This window comes from Juglans microcarpa x Juglans regia, chromosome 8D, assembly GCF_004785595.1.
Source record: "Juglans microcarpa x Juglans regia isolate MS1-56 chromosome 8D, Jm3101_v1.0, whole genome shotgun sequence".
In the NCBI taxonomy this organism is placed as follows: domain Eukaryota; kingdom Viridiplantae; phylum Streptophyta; class Magnoliopsida; order Fagales; family Juglandaceae; genus Juglans; species Juglans microcarpa x Juglans regia.
The window spans coordinates 3,227,561-3,249,785 of NC_054608.1; the positions used below are offsets into that span (position 1 = coordinate 3,227,561).

The window sequence follows — 22,225 nt, forward strand, 5'->3', positions numbered from 1 at the left end:
TTGGTGGGTCTATAATGTGTACACTACATCCATGCATGTGGAGATTTTCTGACTCAGATCATATCCTTAAGTCACATGCGAAACAGAAACTTGTCCGGTTCTTGAATGATCTAGTGACCTGATCAGCATGTGCACGAGCTACCTAAGGATCAGGAACTAGGAAACCGAAATTATTTGAATGCTAAATTTGTAAGAAAAATATATTTAATCTGAAGAATTTTTTTTTTTTTTTTTTTTTTTACAATATGCCTCGAATTATTACATTTCTCCTGGTGATCTAAGACTCCAAACTAGAACTAATACACTACTGATGATTAGAATTAGGTCAAAATCCTCCACGATCCAGAAGGTATTCCATATATATATACAGGTTAGAGACTCTTAAGAGATTTTCTCGATGATGCTTGCATGTCTTTTCTTTTTCTATCTTTTTTCTGGGCTGCCAATCACAACTTGGTTAATTAGGTTGATGGACAAAATGACAGACCCAAAAAGTTGCGTTTGTTGTCTTTCAGAATACACAAAATTATATATGTACAAGGTGGTGGCCCCAAAGGAGGGCATGGTACATGATGTATTGGTTTTTTTTTTTTTTTTTTTTTTTTTTTTTTTTTTTTTTTTTTTTTTTTTTTTTTTTTTTTTTATCTTATGAGTACTAGAGGCTTTGATTTGATGTAGATTCCTTCAAAATATAATTTCGTCCTCCATATCATGTAATTTTTTCGATCCCGACAAATGTGGTTCTTTGTCTCTACTTATTGCCATCTGACTTGGGAAACAAATGGAGTTGCTTGTCCTTAGCTTTGGCCCCTCGCGTAGTCCTTCCACACCCATTTAAAAGTTGTCCCTACGCAAACAGTACGAGGACAACCCTCGTGTCCTTGTGTTTACATACATACATGCATACATATATATACATATATCAAAGCCTCCTCCGGGTGATTGCCCACATTATAATATGTTATCATATATAAAGCTAGATGCATGAAACTTGCAACAACTCTCATGATCACCTCAACATGACAAAATCAGTTTCATATGGCATGTACATTATTGAGGTTCGAAATATACATGATTTAGTACTTCCAATATAATTTGATATTAATTTGATAAAAAGGCTACAGAAGAAACCTTGCAGATCATGAGTAATTCATGCCAACCCCACCAGCTGACACATACTGCCCACCAACAAATATTATAGCTAGCTATAGCCAAAACATCATACCACACGACAAATTAATGTATTTGACAAAACAAGAGAGGCCGGAAAGCTCACAAATACCAAAAATATACAAGACCATTCATACTCACCAAACCCAAAATGTTCTTAACTTGCCTCCAAGGAGACCCCAACCTCTCTTTATACACATGGTGCATGGAAGTCGGTTCATCATGATCTCCTAGCCATGCACTCAATTATAAGTTGACAATGAAAGAGACAGAGAACTATCCCGAAGGGAGGGGGTCGATATACAGGTCTTCTTTATTGGTGGAAGATGATATATATTAAGGAGAGAAGTGAGAGAGAGAGAGAGAGAGAGAGAGAGGTGGTGGTTATGATCTTCTTTCTGTTTAAACCATATATATATGCATGTATGATACTTTTCCGTACTTATTATATTTTAATTATGTAATATCAACATATTCTGTGTAGCTTTATATATATATATATATATATATATATATAATTCACCACACACACACACATATCAATTATCTGCATAGTTTAAGGATACGTTGAATATTGAGGTAATCTCAAATGATCTATGAATAATAGTGAAAAAATAATAAATAATTTATAAATAGTATTAATAAACTTTTTGTAAATAATAGTAAAATAGCCTAAGCATAAATTGAAAACCAAATATTCCAATGATCTATCTCCTTCTGCGCCATATATACTCGTGTATGACATGATGTACATACACGTACATAGTGAACATGAACATGATATGACGCATAAACTATTGCTTAGTACTAGCCAATCGCTGCATATATATATATATATATATAGTACATGTACTGAGATGCATGTGCATGCATGGATGGAAACGTCAAAACTTAATTATTTGTTGAATACAACACTTGTTTTTATCCCACATTGTTAAAATAGTTAGTCCTTCATGCATGAAGGGTACAAGCTCGGAATTAAATATTTGCTTGCAAAGTACTGATGATTGAAATTTTATTGGGCCAGTGATCAGCTTAATTACTAGTTTTTGTGCCATGCATGCATATTTATTTGGTGAATAAAACACGGATATATGTACTTAAAAAGGGCTGTTATATATTACTTTCTTGTTTTTGTTCCCCGTACCAAATTGATTATCTTCTCTTCAAGTACTGTTCGTACGGGAGGTGCTTGATGAGAAGTTTCAAGCTGGAGTTTTCTAGATGCGGCCTGCAGGCCGTCTCTGGTGTAACGGTGTTGCATGTACTCATATACAGATCACTTTGAACCATAAAAAATCAAATGAAATCAAGCCGCCTCCATTCCCAATTCATCACCTAATCGACCGATCATTTCATGACACGTTGTATTAATTATGCAACAAAGTGGAAATTACGTGATTTTCAATTTATTTTACATTTAATTACAGACACTGGCACCTATAAATACATATACATCATGTGTGGATTTATATATCTTAATTAATTAGGTTCCAATGTATTTAATTATCCCCTCAGAACCCGATCAAATGAACTTAGCAACAATTAATAGTACTCGATCGACTTGGTCTTAATAGTTATCATGATCGTGAGTATCGTTTTCTCATTGTATATAGATTGATTTCATCCATATAAAACAGAATATAAAGGAGTTGGTCCTGTATTGCGCTAGACATGAACTTGTTCGAAGGTGTGTGTGTGTGTATATATATATATATACACACATATATACACACATGTACATACATACATACCAAAAAAGAAATCAATATATATATATATATATATATATATATAGCTGGTTTTGAACTGACCAATAGGTACATAGATATATTTTGCATGCACACACGTCTACATATCCACTCAGAAACTCGAATAAACAAACAGAAACAATCCTCGCGCGCTCAATTGCGATGGACTGGATGATCATGATGATGATGATTATCTGCTAATTAACAACATATAATATATAATTTTCTAAGACAGAGAGAATGCATGCGTATTAATTAATCGATCAGAGATCACTCGCTGGTTTGGAAGAAAGAAGCCATTTGGTGAAGTTTGGTAGGGTGGCATCATCAGCACGGTAATGGTATTGAGTGAAATAGAGCAAATCCGACCATGTGAAATCAGGGTACGCACTTGTCCCATCACGGCACACAAGATCCTCAGGGGGTCTCACCAACTTGTCCTCTCTTGGGCACAGAAAGAATGCCAACGACCTCCTCTCCTTGTACCTGTTAACCACTGCCCTGTGTAGACAACTCTTGTATCTCCCATTCGACAATGCCTACGTACATATATATATATACATGTTATCCATTATTGTAACTCTGTATCGATCAGATGCATATACACATATTGTATATACATACATCCAAAAAGCATACATACATAAGGCTGCAAATTATATATAAGTTTCTTTCTTTAAAAAATAATTAAAAAGAAGTACTGTCTTGGCGTAATATTGGAATATCAGCTCCAACGACATATATCGATCGACTTATGCAATCTCAGTACTCAAACAGCAACAAAGTGTCCAATCTTTAAACTAATAAGTTGTTGTTTCAACGAACAGCTTATTATATTAATTATTCGAGATCATTAGTCACTGATCAGTACTTAAAGTAGTAGTTTAATATCGATCCCAACTACTCCTTGTGAGTTTGACTGCTTAATTCCTTTCAAACCTAGCCAGTTTGATATCATTCTGGTCTCTGTAGTTGTCTTGATCTTCTACCTAGATTAATTAATTACACGCGAATTTTAGGGGCATCTATATATATGTCCAATTCTGATTAATTTTCCCTAGCTCTTTCGTCGTTACAAAGTAAATACATACATATATATATATATATAAACTCTAATGTTAGAATTAAAGGACACACACCGACAGGTTTTTCAAGCTCGGAAAATAGGAAAAAAATTAGCTAGGATAAGATATAATATTAGCGATCATATTAGGTGATTTGCTCTAGAGAATAAACATCGATCGTCTCTATATATTTTTATTTTTTTAATTCAATGGTCTAATATTCCAAGATGGATAATTATAGCATATATTAAATGTATGTCTATGTAGGGTCCAAGAACGTTACTTAAAAGGGCCTTAATTAGAGAATCTAGTAGCATATAATTAAAAATGTTTTCCATCATTGGGCATGCAGTCTAGTAGTACTATATCTAGATCAGTTTCTTGATGTTTTGCGTACGTACAATTAAAGCTTAAAAATAGATAACTTAAAGTGTGTATAAAAGAGTAACGACTTCATCTTGTGTGCATGTGTGTGTTTGTAACAATAATATTACGAAAACGTGATCATAACCAAATTTGCATATTTTCTGATCACGTTTGTTATGCATCTCATCTCTCGCGCCGCCCGTTGTACCTCCTTCAATTTGAGTAAAATTCATGTCCATACGAAAAATATTTTAGTCACAAATAAATCTTATAAAAATAATTTTTTGTTATAAAGCAGATCTAAATTATAAAGTAATGTCAGTTTGTACATTTACTTTTGTAAAATCTTTTTGTAAGTATAGTGCTTCTCTGTCGATAGGCTAGTTTTAAATTTTAATAGCCATACAAGCTAAAATAAATGAGTACATAAAAATTGATGGTTCATGTTTTCAAGAGAATATGGTCGTTGACAGCACTGTAAATTGTAATTTTTCCGAAATATATAAATATAATATCAATAAAATTAATTTTGAAATCTCTTTTGTCTTTATATTATCAATGAGTGTGTAGAGCCAGTAGCATATATAAGAGAAAACATCTAGCAAATATTTCCGTAACGTTGTAATAAACCTACTTACGCACGTACCATGAAGGTGTCACCAATGTTAACGACTAGTGCATCGGGACGAGGTCGAACATTCCGCCATTTATTTTTGGCGAATACTTCAAGACCACCAACTTGGTCCTGGTGAAGAATGGTTAAGGATGTTGGATCGCAATGAGGTCCTGTGCCGAAGGCAAGACCTGGCTCTTTGCATGGTGGGTAGTAATTACATCTCATTATCGAGGAACCATCTTGAAAAAAGTGCTTATAATGCAGTGGATGGACTCCCAAGCTGATTGCCAGTAGCTCCATGATTGCTAGTGCTACATCTTTCATTGCTTCACAATACTTTTGGTATACCACTCTGCAAATTAAACAAGTAGTTCAAGTTCATGAATTGAAAACACGAGTACAAGTTGCATGGTTTGTATATGCGATCTCCTTCCAACTATATAATATAGCCTACCCTGTTTGCTCGAAATCCATCCCTAGGTTGGATTTGAAGAAATCTTCCACAACTGGTTTTGAGCCAGAGTCATGGAATCCGAAGGATAATGTCTCCTTCCAAGGTAGTTTCGACGAGAAACGATCAGCATGGGCGCCGGAGTAGCCCCACATATTACCAGGCGTTCTCTTAGCCCTAAGTTTCATGCAGGCTGGAAGCTTAAAGAAATTATCCATATGATGATATGCCATTTTGACGAGCCGAGGATCGACTCCATGGTTGGTTACTTGAAAGAAACCATGGTTTAAACAGGCTGTCCTAATGAGCAGCACAGCGTGTTGTTTTGCCACCAGATCACCCCTAAAGAAACCTCCAAGATCCACTATTGGCTCTCTAAGCTCATCATGAGCTACCACTAAATCCCCTTTTGGCCAAATGAAATTTAAGGGCACAGAGGATTCTTTCTGCAGAAATGGTGGGTGTAAAAAGGAATCCCCATGATCTTTCTGGTCTTCTCTCTCTAGAGGAAGCTGGGAAACGAGAAGTGTAGAAACGCTTGAATCCATGGGGATAGAAAGATACAAGAGCTTCTACAAAACCATACCATATTTATAGAGAACTCAGCACCACAGGAGTAAATGAATTCTCGAAAAGGACAATTAAAGAGTAATACTTCAGAAAAGAGAAAACGACTTCTACTGTGGTGAAAAAGGTTCGAGGTGGATCATCTTTGACTGGGGTGGAGGCTAGGAAAAATGAGAGATAAAATGAGCTAGCTGGTGACTGTTTTGAAAATGAAAGATAGTACAGTTGGTTGCCTTTTCAGAGCTTCCATTTATACAAGCATGCATGAAGATATTAACAGAGTACTACAACTCTTGGAACGAGGTCATGAATTGATCTGCAAACTGCAAATTCTGAAGGAAACCTCAGCAAATAGGCCACCGAGGTGACCTTCTATAGTACCTAACTTTTTCGTTCGTTCTTTACAATGATTATAAGATCTTTTAAGATGTCGAAAAAAATTTTGAATCCCTATTCTTTCGGATCCACTACTCAATTGTTTTCAACTCTGGCCTAGTGTATCACCATGAATAGATTTTTTTTTTCTATTTTCTTATAAAGTAGTACTTGCAGATAAATCAAGTGGTTTTCTTTTTGTGGGGATCGATCATTTAATTTGTTGTTTCGTGCTAGCCACTTTATGGTGGCATCATTATTTGCGACAACTTTTGAGTGTTAATCCATTCGAGCTGGCTAGCTAACGATCATCGTCAACGCTCCCTTTCTATGGTTATCAATTGTCTCATTTGCTAATTAATCAATCATGTGAGTTAATGTTGTGAAAAGCCTCAGAATTAATGGCCAGCCGGAACCCTTTTTCTGGAAATTCATTTCTTTCTAGCGAAGGCCTCCAAAAGATCCTCAATTTACACTACTTCTTTGGAAAGAGACAAAAATCTGCATCAATCGAGGCCTGCTTTGTTTTTTTAGTTAAAAGAAGAAAGAATATCTGGATTGATTTGGATCGTTGAATTAAGAAATTGAAATTTACATCTGTATTATGAAATATAATTTTAAATAAAAGGTAATAACTCTCTGACCCCTTCGGACTGAGGCATTACAGTTGATACAATTAATATATATAACTCCATATATATATTAATTGATCGAGTAATCATTCAAGAAAATTATAATCCTCTCGTTCTTGTCCAAATGGGTTAATTATTAGCATGTGTACTACCCCCAAGCAAGCTAGCTACGTGTAGAGCGGGCCCCAATATCTCAAGAAAAGAGAGCAGAAAAAGTCGGACGAGAGAAGAGTTATTATGTGTTTTGGCCTGCATGCAGACTTGATGCTAAATGGTTTTGATTTGTACCAAATAGAAAGAGACCACATCACGTGAAATGAATCGTCGTATTGCATTTCTAAGGACGCAATGCTTGGCCTACCTGCCCCGTTTACGTAAAACAGGCGGCTTAATCATCCTGCATTATCCCACTAAAAAAGAGGTAAAGAGTGAAAAGGTCAAACATAAAACATCCTTGGCCTACATGTTTCGTACAGCTAAAACCAACTTAATCCATCCGCTGCTTTATCGCATTAAATGAAGTAGCAGATGACACGTGATACGCACTAGTCGGATCCCTGTGGCAGGGACATGCATGAGTACTGCCACGAAGCCTACCTACATTTATAATGATCTGATGATATTTCAAACCATCGTTTTTCTTCGGCTTCTTTCATCCATGATTTGAATCCATGAATTATATATGGCGGATTCTGGGATGTTCTGAATTATAAGTTTCCGTTTCTTGTCGTTTCCAAAATGTTGCAGTAAATTAAAAACAATTTACAGCAGACTGATTTTTATTTTCGATTTTTCATACGTACGTACGGTACAAAATAAAAGAGAAACTGTCTATATTATTGTAAGGTGAATTCATAGTACGTACAGAAAAAAAATGGAGCTATGCGGCATAGAGCTTCGAAAAAATACAGGATTTCTTACTATTCATAAAACTTCCACACAATACATTTTCTTTTAATTTTTCTTATTTTTTCCTTTTATCAAATATTTAATATATAAATAATGAATAAAAAAATTAAATTAATTTAAAAAAAATTAACTCAAAAAAAAAATTTAAAATTTAAAAATTTAAAAAAATATGATGTATAAAAGTTAGAGATCAGATTGTGTAGCATTGCTCTAGAGCTTCAGTCTTTACATTGGCGGGAACTAACTTTGACTAGGTAACGATATAATTATTATAATTAGCTAGATATCATGTATTGTCGATCGACACATATATGCTCACATGTAATCATAATAGTACTCTCCATCAAGATGGAATATATATGTTCTATAAACCCATCGTGGAAAAAAAGAGAGTTAAGCAGAGAAGAGCCTAAGGGCTCGGTACTGAGTATAGCAGCAACTTGATTTTTGGAAGATACATGCAAAGTGCGCACAAATCATGTTACTAAATGAAAGTCCAATTTTGTGTGCTTAGTATGCTCATGAAAAATCAAATTAGTTATAACATGGAGATCAGCAGCTTAATTATCACAAAAAAGTAAGGCAACATGCATGGAGGACAGGCTCAATGGTAAGGCCATTTAGGTCATTGCTTAAGGCCTCCATCTTATGTAAGGCCTCCAAAAATAAAAAAATGAGGTTTTTTTTTCTTTTTTTGTGAAAAAAAAAAGCATTTCATTAAATAAAACTTTAAATAATTTCTATTGTTTTCAATGTGTGCAAGGCCCCATAATTCTAAATTTAATATTTAATACAATGAATTTTTTTATAAGTAATACAATGAATTATTTATATTTTATTTGATTTTTTTAGGATCTTGCTAAATTGAGGCACAAAATCTACATTGAAGCCTCATTTTAAGTTGTTGTAAATATAAATTCACAAAAACTGTATTTAAAGATTTTAAATAAAATCTCATTTTATTGAAAATTTTGAAAATATTCCATATAATAATTTATATTTTATTGCATTAATTATAATTACTAATGACTCACTTACATTTTGCCTTAGGCCTCAATTTATATTGAGCCACCCCTGAGGATGATTCTGATGTAATTCTCTAAGCAAGGATAAAACCCAAGTGACTTCAAATATAGTAGTGGCCATTGATCTATATACTTCCTCAAGAGAAGATCGAAGACTATTTGTTGTCCTTTTGGACTTCCATGAGATTAAAGAGTTACGTACCAAGGAAGACATGATATCTAGAAATTGAATGCCTTGAATCTGAACACTTTGCCCAATCAGAATTGGCAAAAGCCATAATATGCAAAGGAGAATCAGTAGAGGAAAAAGTCCCTTGACCAGGAGCCTTTTTTATGTATCTCAAAATGTGATGTGCTGCTTGCATATGAGGAACTCGAGGAGATACTAAGAACGGGCTAAGATAATGGACTTAGAAAGCAAGATGAGGCCCAATATAAGTTAGATACAACAATTGACTAATCAACCTTCCATATGAAGAAGTATATGAAGAAGCATCTAACAAGAACTACCATCGATCAATTTTAGAGAGTTTAGAATGAGAATCCATGGGAAAATTCATTGGTTCAGCAGCAACTGATCTTGCATCCAAAAGTAATTCCAAAGCATACTTTCTTTGGCACAAAGAAATACCTTTCTTAAATCTAATTATCTCCATGCCCAAAAAATATTTAACAGCAACCACACCTTTCAACTTTAAGAGACTATGAAGAAACTCTTTAAGAGCAACAACAAGTGATTCATTCTAATTACTTGCTATTAATATATCATCAACATAGGCAAGTAATGCTATGAAAGATGAAGCTTGTTTCCTTGTAAACAAAAAATAATTAGATTTGAACTTAGTGAAGCCATGAGCGAAGTGTAACAATAAACTTAGAATTCCATTGGCGTGAAGTTTACTTCAAACCATACAATAATTTTTACAGCTTACAAACTCGACCATCCCATTTCTAAGATAACGAGGAGGTAATGTAATGTAGACTTATTCCTCTAGATCACCATTTAAAACTACATTAACTATCAACATCTATTTGAAATAAGGACAACCTAGGCATATATAGCATCCAAAGAAAGAATAAATCTAATAGTCACCATCTTGACTACATGAGAAAATTTCTCCAAGTAATCTAAGCCCTCTTACTGAGTATATCTTGTAGTAACTAATCTAGCCATATAAATTTGTATAGAACCATCAACTTTATGTTTTTTCATATAAACCCACTTATAGCCTATGTGAGTTTTGCCAACTAGAAGTGTAATGACCTAACTCGTGATCAAACCCAACCTGTTTGTTAAGCCTAACCTAACCAAAAAAAAAAAAAAGGGGGGGGGGGGGGGGGGGGGGGGGGGGGGGGGGGGGGGGGGGGGGGGGGGGGGAATGATGCCATTTATACCCAACTCCTAAAACCCTAGTTCCTTTTTCTCCCCAGGCTACAGACTCCATTTTTTTTCTCTCTTTCATCTCATGCATGACCCCAGCCCCTTATGCCTCTGTCTCTCCCTCTCTCCAGTTCGGCAAGCCTCCCTCTCACTCTTCTATTCATTGTGCCATAGCAAGTCCCTCAGCCTCTATCTCATATCCTTGTTCATTTGCAGCCATCGTATGCTGCTGCACATTACCAAGTTGGTAAGCTGCCCTCTCTGATTAATCTCTCTGCTTACCCACTCTCTCAAACAGTGCCTTTCTCACTCTCACTCTCTTTGCCTATGAATGAAACTGCAGCTGCCTTCCCATGTCATTGTCAAGCCACACTACCACCATACTCCTCTGCCTCACCAGTAGGTCCTCTCTCGTACTCCATCTCTTTCCCTATCCATCTGTCTCCCTCACTTATCTCCCAGTTTTTTGTTGTAGCTCGTCATTGTAGCCGCTCAAGTCTTCTGCCACAAAGCTCCACCACACCAAGCCCTCATCTTCCCTCGGGTTCCTTCGGTCTATCACACCTCGCTTTGCTAGTAAGCTTTTCTCGTCCGTCTCTCTCTCTCTCTCTCTTTCTCTCTCTCTCTCTCTCTGTTTACTTTCTCTAAGTTTACTTGCTTTGTCTCATTGTCTTCGTTTATTTTTTATCACCATCTCACTGTTAGTTCCTCCCCATACACTCTGTCTTATCCACCACCACACCCTACTTGGAGTTTGTCGCACCATAGTCCAAGTTCAGTCGTCGCCTAACAATCTGTCTCTTAAGATAAGATGTGTTGTTAACTGGAAAACTGTGTTGTTGTTATGATGCTTGTTTCAATCAGTAGTTGAGGTTTGCTGGATTTAAGGTCAAGATAGGAATTGGTAATTTAGTTCAAATTCAAAAACCTTCGTTGCGGTGGAAGTGTACTTTTTTAGCCATTGTGGAGTATATTGGGTGTGGTTCTATGGTCAGTCTGATGCTGTGAAGGGGAATGGTTTTTATGCATAAGATAAGGTTGAGCTTTGTGTAGTTATGTTCACCAAGTAATCTTGGAAAGGTGAGGGTGTGGTTTGTACTATGGTGGTGTTACCTTTGGGCTGTGTGAAGGTACTTAGAACAAATAGATTTGGATAGATCGGCCTTGCAAAATTTGGGTCATAGGTGAATAAGATTTTAAGTGCATTTAATGTAGTTTGGGTTAATGGAGATTTTGATGAGAGTTTAGGTATGATCTATTTTATTTTTTAAAATCAGTGTTCAAGTTTGTTAACCCAAGATAGTGGTAATTATGTTTTGGTGAGCATTGAAATATGCTTGGCGTTGTTGTGAGTAAATTCAGAGAAAGTTACAAAGTTTAGGTAAAAGGCGCTCTTATGCTAGACTTCTACTAAAAACTAAATGGCGTTGATTTTATGATAAACTTGCATATTTTGTTATGGAAACAACCTCGGTAGTTTTTTGCACTACTCTTTGTATCTAAATAAGAAAATGAAATATTTCTTGTGTCATGAGTGTCATAACTGGTTTCTTTTGTCATGAATGTCATGACTGGTGTAGGCATGAGCATTTTTGTTATTATGTTCTCATATGCAAAAAAACAAAAGGGCGATTATGAATTCTAAAATCTTTGTATGGTTATATGATATTCATCTCTCAGTATTCCGTTTTGATATGACATTGCATATAAAAACTCTCAGGCATGACATTCTTTTTCTACTTTTGTCCTGACCTTACCATGGATGTAAAACCATGACCTATATTATTATGTTGGTACCAAAATCTCTGTTTTTGAATGCACGCATTTTGGCGACAAAAGTTTTTTCTGCGTAGTCTTTCTAGTATGCACACTTGGCACACTAAGTTTAAAAGGGGGAGATTCGCTTCTCTTTATACTCTATTTGGCCACCGGGGATAGTACAATCTACTACGGGAGTTAAATATAGTCTCTGTTTTAATATGATGCAGTTTTAATTATATTTATGCCAAAGGTCTTTATATTATTATTGTAAATAAATATTTCTAAAATTTCGCTATGTTATTTCTAAGATTTTGTTTTGTTCTGCATTTTGTAATTAACTCATATTACACACTAGTATATGTTTGCTGCTTACTGAGTTTGTAGACTAACCCCTTTATCCACCATTTTTTTTTTAAAGATAAGTTTGATGGTTGTAGTTAGAATAAATAGCATATGACAGAATTATATGAGAAACATGAGATAAGTGACAGGTGGGATAAGTGGATTTGTTTGAGTTAAGAGAAATTTTGTCAGCGTTTAGTTTATTTTATTTGGAAGAACCTTTGAGACATTTGATTTTTTAGGACTTTATGTATTTGAGTTCTTATTATTGTGGATTTCAGGTTAAAGGATTCATCCCGAGTACGGGGCGTGACAGGATGTGGAGTAAGAGTCCAATTATGATTTTCTTCTTGAGTAAATAATTCATCATTCATAGCATCTAACCAATTAGAGTAATCGATTCCTTGATGATAGAACTGTGGTTTTGTTTTGGGAAGATAAAGCTAAACAAAAGACAAGATGAGGAGTAGATAACTTTAAGTAAGAAAGAACACTATAAAGGGCATTTATTTTACCTGGTTTTGATTGAATGGAACTTGTAGATGGGTTGTTGGTGGCAGATGATGCAATTAGATTGCAATGATGTGAATGCAAGTAGCTAGAGCCTTGTGCACTCTAGTAGATTTTTGAAGTGGTGAAACTATATAAGATCATTGTGAGCTATTAAAACTGAATCTGAATTATTAGTATGCGAATGGATGATATATGTTGATGCTGTAGGAGTTGTAGAAAATTCAAAAATAGGTTGAGTAAGAACAATATTATATGGGTCAAAAGCCAAAGCGAAAGAGTTATTCTAATATGGAAAAATAGACTCATGAAAGACATCTCTAGAGGCAAAAATAGTATTGGATTCAAGGATGAAGAGTTTATAACCCTTAGTACTGAGTGGATAACCACGAAATATACATTTCTTGACTCTAGCATCAAACTTAGACCTATTATGACTGAAAGTAAAGGCAAAACACAAAGAACCAGACACCTGTAGATGATCATATGAAGGAATAGAATTATAAATAACCTCATGAGAAGACTTCTTACAAAATAAAGAAGTAGGCTTCCTATTTATGAGAATTGATGTAATTAACATGCAGTCACCCAAGAAATGTAGAGGAGCTTTAGATTGAAACTTAAGTGCTCTTACTACATTTTAAAAGTGCTTATGTTTTCTTTCAGCTACATAATTTTGTTGTGGTGTATTGATGCAAGAAGTTTGATGGAGAATGTCATTGGAGGAAAAAAAATCAGTCATGAAGAACTCCAAACCATTTTCACTTATAATGGATTAAATCCAAGTCTTAAACTAACTTTCTATCACATTATAAAAAGAAATAAAAAGATGCTTAACGTCATTTTTTTACTTCATCAAATAAGCCCATGTGCATCTAGAATGATTATCCAAGTGTTAGAAAAATTTAAAACCATTAAAAGTTGAGATACTAAAAGGACACCAAATATCATAATGAACCAATTGAAAAAATGTACAATAGAAACATTAGAATTATGAGGAAAATGTGATCTTTTCTATTTTTCCATTGGATAAACAATAAAAAGAAATGTACAAGCATGTGAAAAAGAAACTAGTGGACATGTTTCAGAAATAAGAGACATCATAGGTAAAGAAGGATAACCCAGGCAACAATTCCAAAGATCAAATTTGGAAAGATTTATAGCATTTACAAAGAGAAGTGACATTCTTGCATGGTGCACTAGTGAATGATTAGTGCAAAATGTATAATCCATCACATCTTCTATCTATCACATCTTCTATCCATCACAATCATCTTCCATGCCACAAGATTCTTAATGAAACAAAAATCAGGTAAAAAGATAAAAGCACATTTCTAACCAGATGCAAGCTTATTTGCAAATAGTAAATTGTAAAAGAAAGTAGGTACTAAAAGTATATCTATCATGTTTAAAGAATATGAGAGTCCAATGTTACTAAGGGTGTAGCCGATCCAATTCGGTCTGGTTTTAAACATATTTTGGAACCAAATTGGTATATATCAGTTTTGAGATTTGAAAAACTGATACCGCACCGGTTACACTACAAAACCAATATTTTCGGTGTATTATATAGAACAATTATCATCAATGTGAGGCAAAACTATGACTGCTTTGTGATTAGAAGACGAACTTCATTTGTTAATTGTGAATTTAGCAAGTTCAAGATTTGCTAATATTGTTCCTAAGAAAAAATCATAGACGAATTAGTATCAAGCAGTGTACTAGAAAGTTGGCAAACACTTGATTAGTAATAGAGAACTTCCCTTTGAACTTGTGACCTATAGGACACCCGTGTAACTTGTAGCACTTCTTCTATCAAAAAAAAAAAACTTGTAGCACTTCTCAACTATGTGATTGGTGAGTCTACAATGGTTGAAATTAACAAATCTTGAAGCATCTATCCTTGAAACATTTATTCTTTTACTAAAAAAAAAAAAAAAAAGCTGTTTTTTCAACATTAGGTGATGCTACTGAAGCACCAACTTCTTTCTATTTTTCACCTTGAACTACCAAAGGAAAAACCTTTGCAATTGGGGGTAAAGGATCCACAATGAGAATTTGTCCTTGCACCTGGGAAAAAGTTTCATTGAGTCTTGTAAGAAATTGTATAGTATGTCTACGCCGTAGAGGCTCTAAGGAAATTTTTTTTAGCACTACAAGTGCAGTTTGGAAGTGGACTATGGGGGTGCAACTCATCCCATAATCCTTTTAAATGAATGTAATATATGCCAATTCCCTTGTGTGAGAGACAAAAGATCATTTTCCAATTGAAAAATTCTTGGCCCATTGCTTTGTGTGAAAGAATGTTGATCTAATTCTTGCCATCTTTCCCAAGTAGTGTTTATACCAATGATTATTGCAACAATTTCTTTGGAGACTGAGTTGATTATCCATGAAATGATTATGTTGTTATACTGATTCCATGCATCATAGGAAGAACCCAATTAACAACGGGTTTTGGAATTGTACCATTTATAAATCCAATCTTGTGCTAGGCAACTAGAACCAGCTACATCAATCGTCTCCATGTGAAATAGTTTTCTCCTATGAAAATTTGAGTAATGAGAACTATTCCAAGAGAATCTCAATTTTGTAAGAAGAACGGGCAAGCAGAGTCTTCAACTATGGAAGACGATGAAGAGGACTTCAAGGTAAGAAAACCTAATTTGATGCCATATTACAAAATGAATGAGAAACTTGCTATATTATTGTAAAGTAAATACAACTTTTTCAAATACAAACACTTTCAAACCAATCATTACAATTTTTTCAGACTAATCATTACAATTTTTCTAAATTTTTAAAAATAAATACAACTTTTTCAAATCTCAAAATAAAAATAATATTAAAAAAATTATATTTTAACAATATTTTAACTTTATAATATTTTATATTCAACTTTTTCTCTCTCATTTTTCAAAACTCCATAAATATTTAATTCAAATTATCTTACTACTATTCACAAATTATTTTATTACTATTTATAAAATTTTCATCTCATCTCATTTTTCAAGATAAGTTGTATCATGTATTGACACCTTTATGCTGACATGTAATCCTAATACAACTTTAAGTAACTAATCGGCCAAAAAGTTGATGGATAAACAAGATTTTACACTCAATCTAAATCCAAACCTCAAATTTATCAATTGGAAACTGAAGTCAGTGTTGACTCTTTGACGTCAAAAGAAGCTTAATTCTTTCTGAATCTCCCAAACTTTTCAATTTTTTATTTCATCTAAGCGGATTAGATGTAAATACCCATGATATATATGTGCCAAAGTCTGGGCTTGGTCACCATTTTCCTAGCCCAATCAGGGCGTCATACCCACCGAGGCCCGGAATCATAAACAAAATAACATCGTAAACAATTTAAAATTGCAGCTGAGGAGTTTGAAAAGAGTATAAATCAGGGGGAAACTGTTGATCAGCTTTCAAATGCAGAATTTAGAGAGAAAATAAATAAATGAATCTCTTATATTATAGGATTAATTTTAGCCAATCTAACACTCTTTAGGTGTTAAGCTTGGCAATTAGACTAGATTACGTTTAGATAGTGAGATATTCTGAAGTATTCTATGAAAAAAATACATACAAAAATAATAATAAAATTTTAAATAGTAATGAATAGTAGTAAAAAGTAGATAAAAAATAATGATAAAATAATGAATAGTAGTGAAGTATTCTCGTAATAATACTTGAGAATACCTTGACATCCAAAATAGGATTAAAATTAAACAAAATGCAGAGATTCAATCACAATTTTCAACCTTGTTGCGTCTTCTTTAGACCAGTTCACCTGCCTAAACGTCGTCTGTCTTGGATGGTCTGTCATATGCGGGACGAATCGCCAAGTGGTCAATTCTATCATCTTCATATGTTTGTCATATGCAGAAACACCAACATAAGTTAAAAGGGAACGCAAAACTATGTACATGCATAGAAGTAGAAAGAAAAACACTTCAAAAGTAGGTAAAATTACACGATTAATCGTCTTCTAATTAATGAGTAGGGGATTCTTTTCTCACTTATGAAAAAGACAACCACATACTATCTTCAAGCTGTAATGGGAATGATACGATGCAGAAATTTCCTCTTCATGATTTGCCTCTCAATTTGACCAATTTCGACAGTATAGAGTTGAGAAGAGAAAATTTCATGCCATTCATGTCACCATGTTCGGATCTAACTCAGATATCTACTGTAATACCATATTAGATCATCATTTGTTCTAAAAGCTTGAGCCGACAAGAATAAATGAATCTAATCATTTAATTTATTAACATTTCCAAACAACAAGACTCTTAGCTTCATTACATTACTTCAAAAATAGAATATGTAGGCAGCAAAAATAATTACAAAAGGAAATAGGAAAATACTCATGATCCCATAACCACAAAGAAGATCAGGGAATTTGATCCTGCTGATCATTATCAAAACCTGTTCATGAATGAAGGCTGCAAATTATACCCAATGAAAGGGGAAAAAAAAATACACTATATATCAGCACACTTACAAGTTCTACACAAAGATAAAACAATCCAAGGAGATGAGAGGGTTGTCAATGTCCTCCATGGGAATCGAGTCGATGTCAAAATCTGACAGTGCTTTTCCAACTGCCATTTCATCGATTTTTGAACCAATTCTGTGTATGCATGTCTCCCTATTCCTCAAACAAGGGCGTAGACGACTTGAGTTGCTTTTTGGACTTGTCGGCCTCAAATTTTCCTTCCTCACAGATGATTGTACAGAGCTCACTGTATTAGGCTTAACCATATGCTTTGAATGACATTCTAGTGGTGCGTGTATCAAAACTGGCCCATATCTATCACCATTATTATACCTCCGGCTTGGAGATGGTGACTTCAGTGTTCTGCTTGGTGTAGAATATGCATGATTAGGCCACTCGGGATTCCTCCGAAAACTCTTCTGTCTTGTCAGCGGTTTTGGAGAGCTTGACCGGACTCTCTTCTGTGGTATCGAGGCTGCAGCTTTTTGTGGGTGTTTCAGTGGTGCAGCAATTGGTTTAGCCACTAAGTCTGTCTTTTGGATATGAACCTTACTGAGCAAAGCAGAATTTTCCTTGACAGAATTGATACGGACAACATGTGGATTCTCCTTAACACATGACCACAAGAACTCATTGGAGAATGATCGATCTTTCGAGCTCAAGACCGAAGATGCACTTGATGACAATGAGCTTGAGGTCGTGGTGTTACTGGCGGTGCAAGTGAGGGAAGAAACAGAAGAAGTTGAAGAAGTGGGGGAAAGAGGAGAAGGAGAAACTTTGTTAGAGTGAGGAGTACTTGGAGTTTTAGGGGCTTGAGAGACGACACGCTTGTCTTGGATATGGCTAAATTGTTCCTGGGGATGTTTCTTGGGTCTGCATTTGCTGATGCAAGAACCCATTTCATAGATTTTGATTCAGATTTTTGCAAAGGAGAGTACGGACTATAGCCAGCATATAGAAGAACATAGTGGCCATTTCTATATAAGATTTTGCAGTAGCATTTGAAAAGGGGAAGGAAAAAAAGTGGAGTTGGGTGGCTTTTTTGCTTTTGCTCTTTTTACTTTTCAGATATTTGAATTTGGTTGCCGGGTATGAAACCCGTTGCATAACGGCTGCGTAGAGGGAATAATCAATGATGGTTTTGCTTACTTTATCAAGCAGAGTGGGGATCATAGCAGATTAGGTGCCTCTTGGTATTTTATTAAGGCTTTACCTTTCAGCTTAGGGACTTGCTATGCATGAGATGCAATTAAGCTGCCAAGTGCTCATGTTTGATGTGCAAATGCATCTCTTCCATTCCACATCAATTTTCAAAAAACCTGCCGTCATTGGCTATTTCAAACACTTGCTGTATGTCGATTCAGGAGTGGGCGAAGCTACAAGAAAAAAGTAATTGGCAACTGGGAAAAAAAAATATGTATTTGGAAACAACGGTTCATCATGTACACTACACACTGCCTAACTTCAATCACTTTTCCTTCACAAATAAGAAAACTTTCCTTGGCCATTTTTGCAAGTTTTACCTTGAGAAGTTTCATTCCTCACCTTTTGCTCGTGCTAGTTAATTTCCTAACCTGAATAATGGGCACCTTTGCAACATTTGCAGTGCAATAAACCATTAATTAACAAATTAAGGCAGGGGTTGTAGAGATTCCAAAAGCTTATGAGATATTATAAAGTAGGGGTGCTATCCGTAACTCCCGACAAGACATATGCCTGTCCTGCCGGACACCGGCACCGCCCACCATGAGAGGGTGCCTCGTCTAGATTTCGGGAGCAGATTGGCCCTTACAACTATTAGCTCCACCCTGCCCACCTTCCACTTACGGCGAAATACAATTGGAAAAAGTCAAAAAATGCAAAAAAAAAAAAATCTTAAACAACTGAAAAAGAACAATAAACCTATAGATCAATCTCTAAAATTCACAAATCTATCATCCAACATTAAAAAATTCAAGAAATTACAAAGTACAAACAATTAAACACACGGCAAAAAGATCACGGTCATGGCAAGACCACGGCATGGCCATAGGTTTGAGCAAAAAACTCAAACCCATGGGCATTCGGGTAGTGGTTCCATGGCCACGCTTCAAGAAGAAAACAATGAAAAGAAAAACTAAAAATTGGAGGAGTATCCGAGAAGGAGAAGAAGAGAAGAGGCGAGAACGGAGGAGGGAGAGAGAGAGAAGAGAGGAGAGGAGAGCGGCGGAGGGGAGAGAGAGAGAGAAAGAGAGAGAAGAGAGGATAGATGAATTAGAATTTAGGGTTTTGCTTTATATACACTCATTCATAAGCATAAAACGAAGTTGGTTCGATGTTTGTTTTATATATATGTATGTATCTATGTATGTATACATATATATTTGGGCCTAGGCCTAGCTTGGGCCCCTTCTCTTGGCCTTCGTAAGTGTACATCGACGGTTTGTTTATATATGTGTGTATGCATTTGGGTTGAGCAGATGGGGCCCTTGTCCCAACCAGGCTAGGGCTGCATAAGGTGGGCGGGGTGGTGGGTAGCGAAGCCCCGCCACTCATTCCTAACGGAGAGGATCCATTTTAATCTCTCAATTATGTTTCAACCATTTTTACAAGGAAGAATTGTTTTCATTGCCCACTTTAATGCACAAAAAGAATGAAATTTGTAATTTTATGCAAGCCTCTTGAAAAATGTGAATAAGTTTAGAATGCGTATGAAAAAATTATTTTTTTAAAGGTGAATTCCAATTTTTTTTAAATAAAATGTGTGAGACTTACATATTCTAAAATATATATATATATATATAACATTACTCATGCACAAATAATTACTTCTTGACCAGAAATAATAAGATTATTTAGTGGTGAACCCAATTCCTTTATTAACTTCTAAAGCAAACTATAAGAAATCATTCATCCAATGACTACCTGTTCGGCTGACTCAAGTGGTCGTGAAACAAGGACTTGGATCAAGCATTGTCTACACACCGTTGTAGAACATAAGCCCAATACCTCATCATGTGAACCCAAAGGGCCGAAACCCAAGTAGAGAAAGTGAGAAACTTGGGTTTCCTGACACAAAAACAAAAGGACCTTTACATTAAACTTGAATCGACAGCAGTTGAAAATAAAGATTCCTACAATCCTTAATTTCTAGATTTTCCCACCAAGCAGTGAACCAAAGCCACCACTCAATCTTTTTAGCTTCATCAATAAAATCAAAAGACTCATCGAAGCTAACCAAGGTTCAGAACAATGATAAGCATCATTAACTTCAACAAGAGCTTTTTTTCGCAACAGTGTCTAAGAACTGAACCATGAAAGCTGCAGAGATTGTAATGGTGATACTATGTTTGTGAAATATCAAAGATTTTTGCCAATGAAGTAGGGGATGATATTGTAGTAAAATATCAAGGACAGTACAGAAAATGAAGGATGATGCAGGTGATCCATTCTCAGAAGAACAAAATTTTCTGGCTGGGAAGGAAGCGCAGGCACGGAACAAACTTTGAATTTTTGGAACGTTGAGCTGCTTCATGTTCTCGTCGTCATCTTCGGTATCGCTCTGCTGAAGGGTTGGCTTTATCAGATGAGACCGGCTTTATTATATCTAGTGTAGAATTTCATAAGTGGCTTATTTTTATTGGAGGCTGTTAAACGTCCAAGAACAGCCGAACCGTTCCAAAGAGGAACTGATAATCATAATTAAACTTGCCTAGAAACGGAAATCAAAGAGAAAAGGAAAAGGAACTTGCCTGGAAATGGAAAACGGAGAGAAATGTTATGTGGAAATTGAGAGATGAACAGCCACCAAGAAATCAAGGGAAAACAAGAAATCGAGGGAAAAAGACTGAAAAGAGAGTGTTCTGGATCGAGGAAGCAAATATTATAAAATAATAATAATAATAATAAAAATAAAAAGGACTTTGATCGAGCCACAGTTCACACGCAGCAAAACTATATCAAACTGGAGGTGGTGGAAAGGCAACTCGAAAATTCTGTAGGGTGAAATTAAAGGGTCATGCTTTAAGTAGTTAAAGGGACAATGGAAAAGGTTGACGCCAAAGGCAAAAGGAAAATGTTTTGGGCCTTGGGTCCCGGCCCCAAAACTACGCATGCAATGCACACAGTGCTGATATAGCCCAGCTGCTGCTACGTAAGATTTCGGATATCACATTACAGGAAAAAAGCTACCCAATTCTCGAATCTTATTGAGTTTTAATGGGTTTGATTTTCCACTTTTTATTTTTATTTTTTTAAGAAAAGGGAGGTTTCTCAATTTTATTAATAGCATCGCGAAAAAAAATGACACCTAAAATTACAAATAATCATAAAAGATCAAAACTGGTATTCAGAAAACCTAATATAAAGCCACGATAGACAAATATCCTAGGATTATAGTCAATCAACAGTAAAACAAACCTTAAAAAACTAAAAAGGACAAACCTGCATATAAACATCAACACACAGTGAGAAGAATAGCAACAAAGAAAAACAGGTGCAACGAAATAAAAAATCTCACGAAAAAATTTGTAAATAAGGAATATCTGTTATGTCTATGTGAAGAAGACCTCTCAACTTATAAGACAAAAGATCTATATCTTCAATCCAATCCATATTTATGCCCTCAGCACCACCAGACTTAGTTAAAAAATTAACTATAACATTTCTTTCACAAAACACATGGCTCACTCTTTCACTTATATATGCTATGAATCTATGATCCGATGCTAAATCATTGCTCCAATAAGAAACATAATTATCATTATGTTGAATCTTGGAAGCTTATAGTTTGGGAAACTTTCATACAGCAAAAAGT

The 22,225-nt window shown here is 35.2% G+C and overlaps 2 protein-coding genes across 2 annotated transcripts; both read right to left on the reverse strand.

The window, feature by feature from the left end:
• Positions 1 to 2,918: 2,918 nt before the first annotated feature.
• On the reverse strand, positions 2,919 to 6,274 carry LOC121241905 (gibberellin 20 oxidase 2-like). The gene is made up of 3 exons (XM_041139760.1): positions 5,422 to 6,274; positions 4,998 to 5,319; positions 2,919 to 3,460 (listed from the first exon to the last, which is right to left on the reverse strand). Exons 1-3 carry the CDS (start codon positions 5,964 to 5,966, stop codon positions 3,185 to 3,187), a joined length of 1,143 nt encoding a protein of 380 aa, XP_040995694.1. The 5' UTR covers positions 5,967 to 6,274; the 3' UTR covers positions 2,919 to 3,184.
• Positions 6,275 to 17,213: 10,939 nt separating this feature from the next.
• LOC121241950 (integrator complex subunit 6 homolog) lies at positions 17,214 to 18,535 on the reverse strand. Its single transcript, XM_041139809.1, has one exon. The coding sequence runs from the start codon at positions 18,327 to 18,329 to the stop codon at positions 17,442 to 17,444; it is 888 nt and encodes a 295-aa protein (XP_040995743.1). The 5' UTR covers positions 18,330 to 18,535; the 3' UTR covers positions 17,214 to 17,441.
• Positions 18,536 to 22,225: the final 3,690 nt, after the last annotated feature.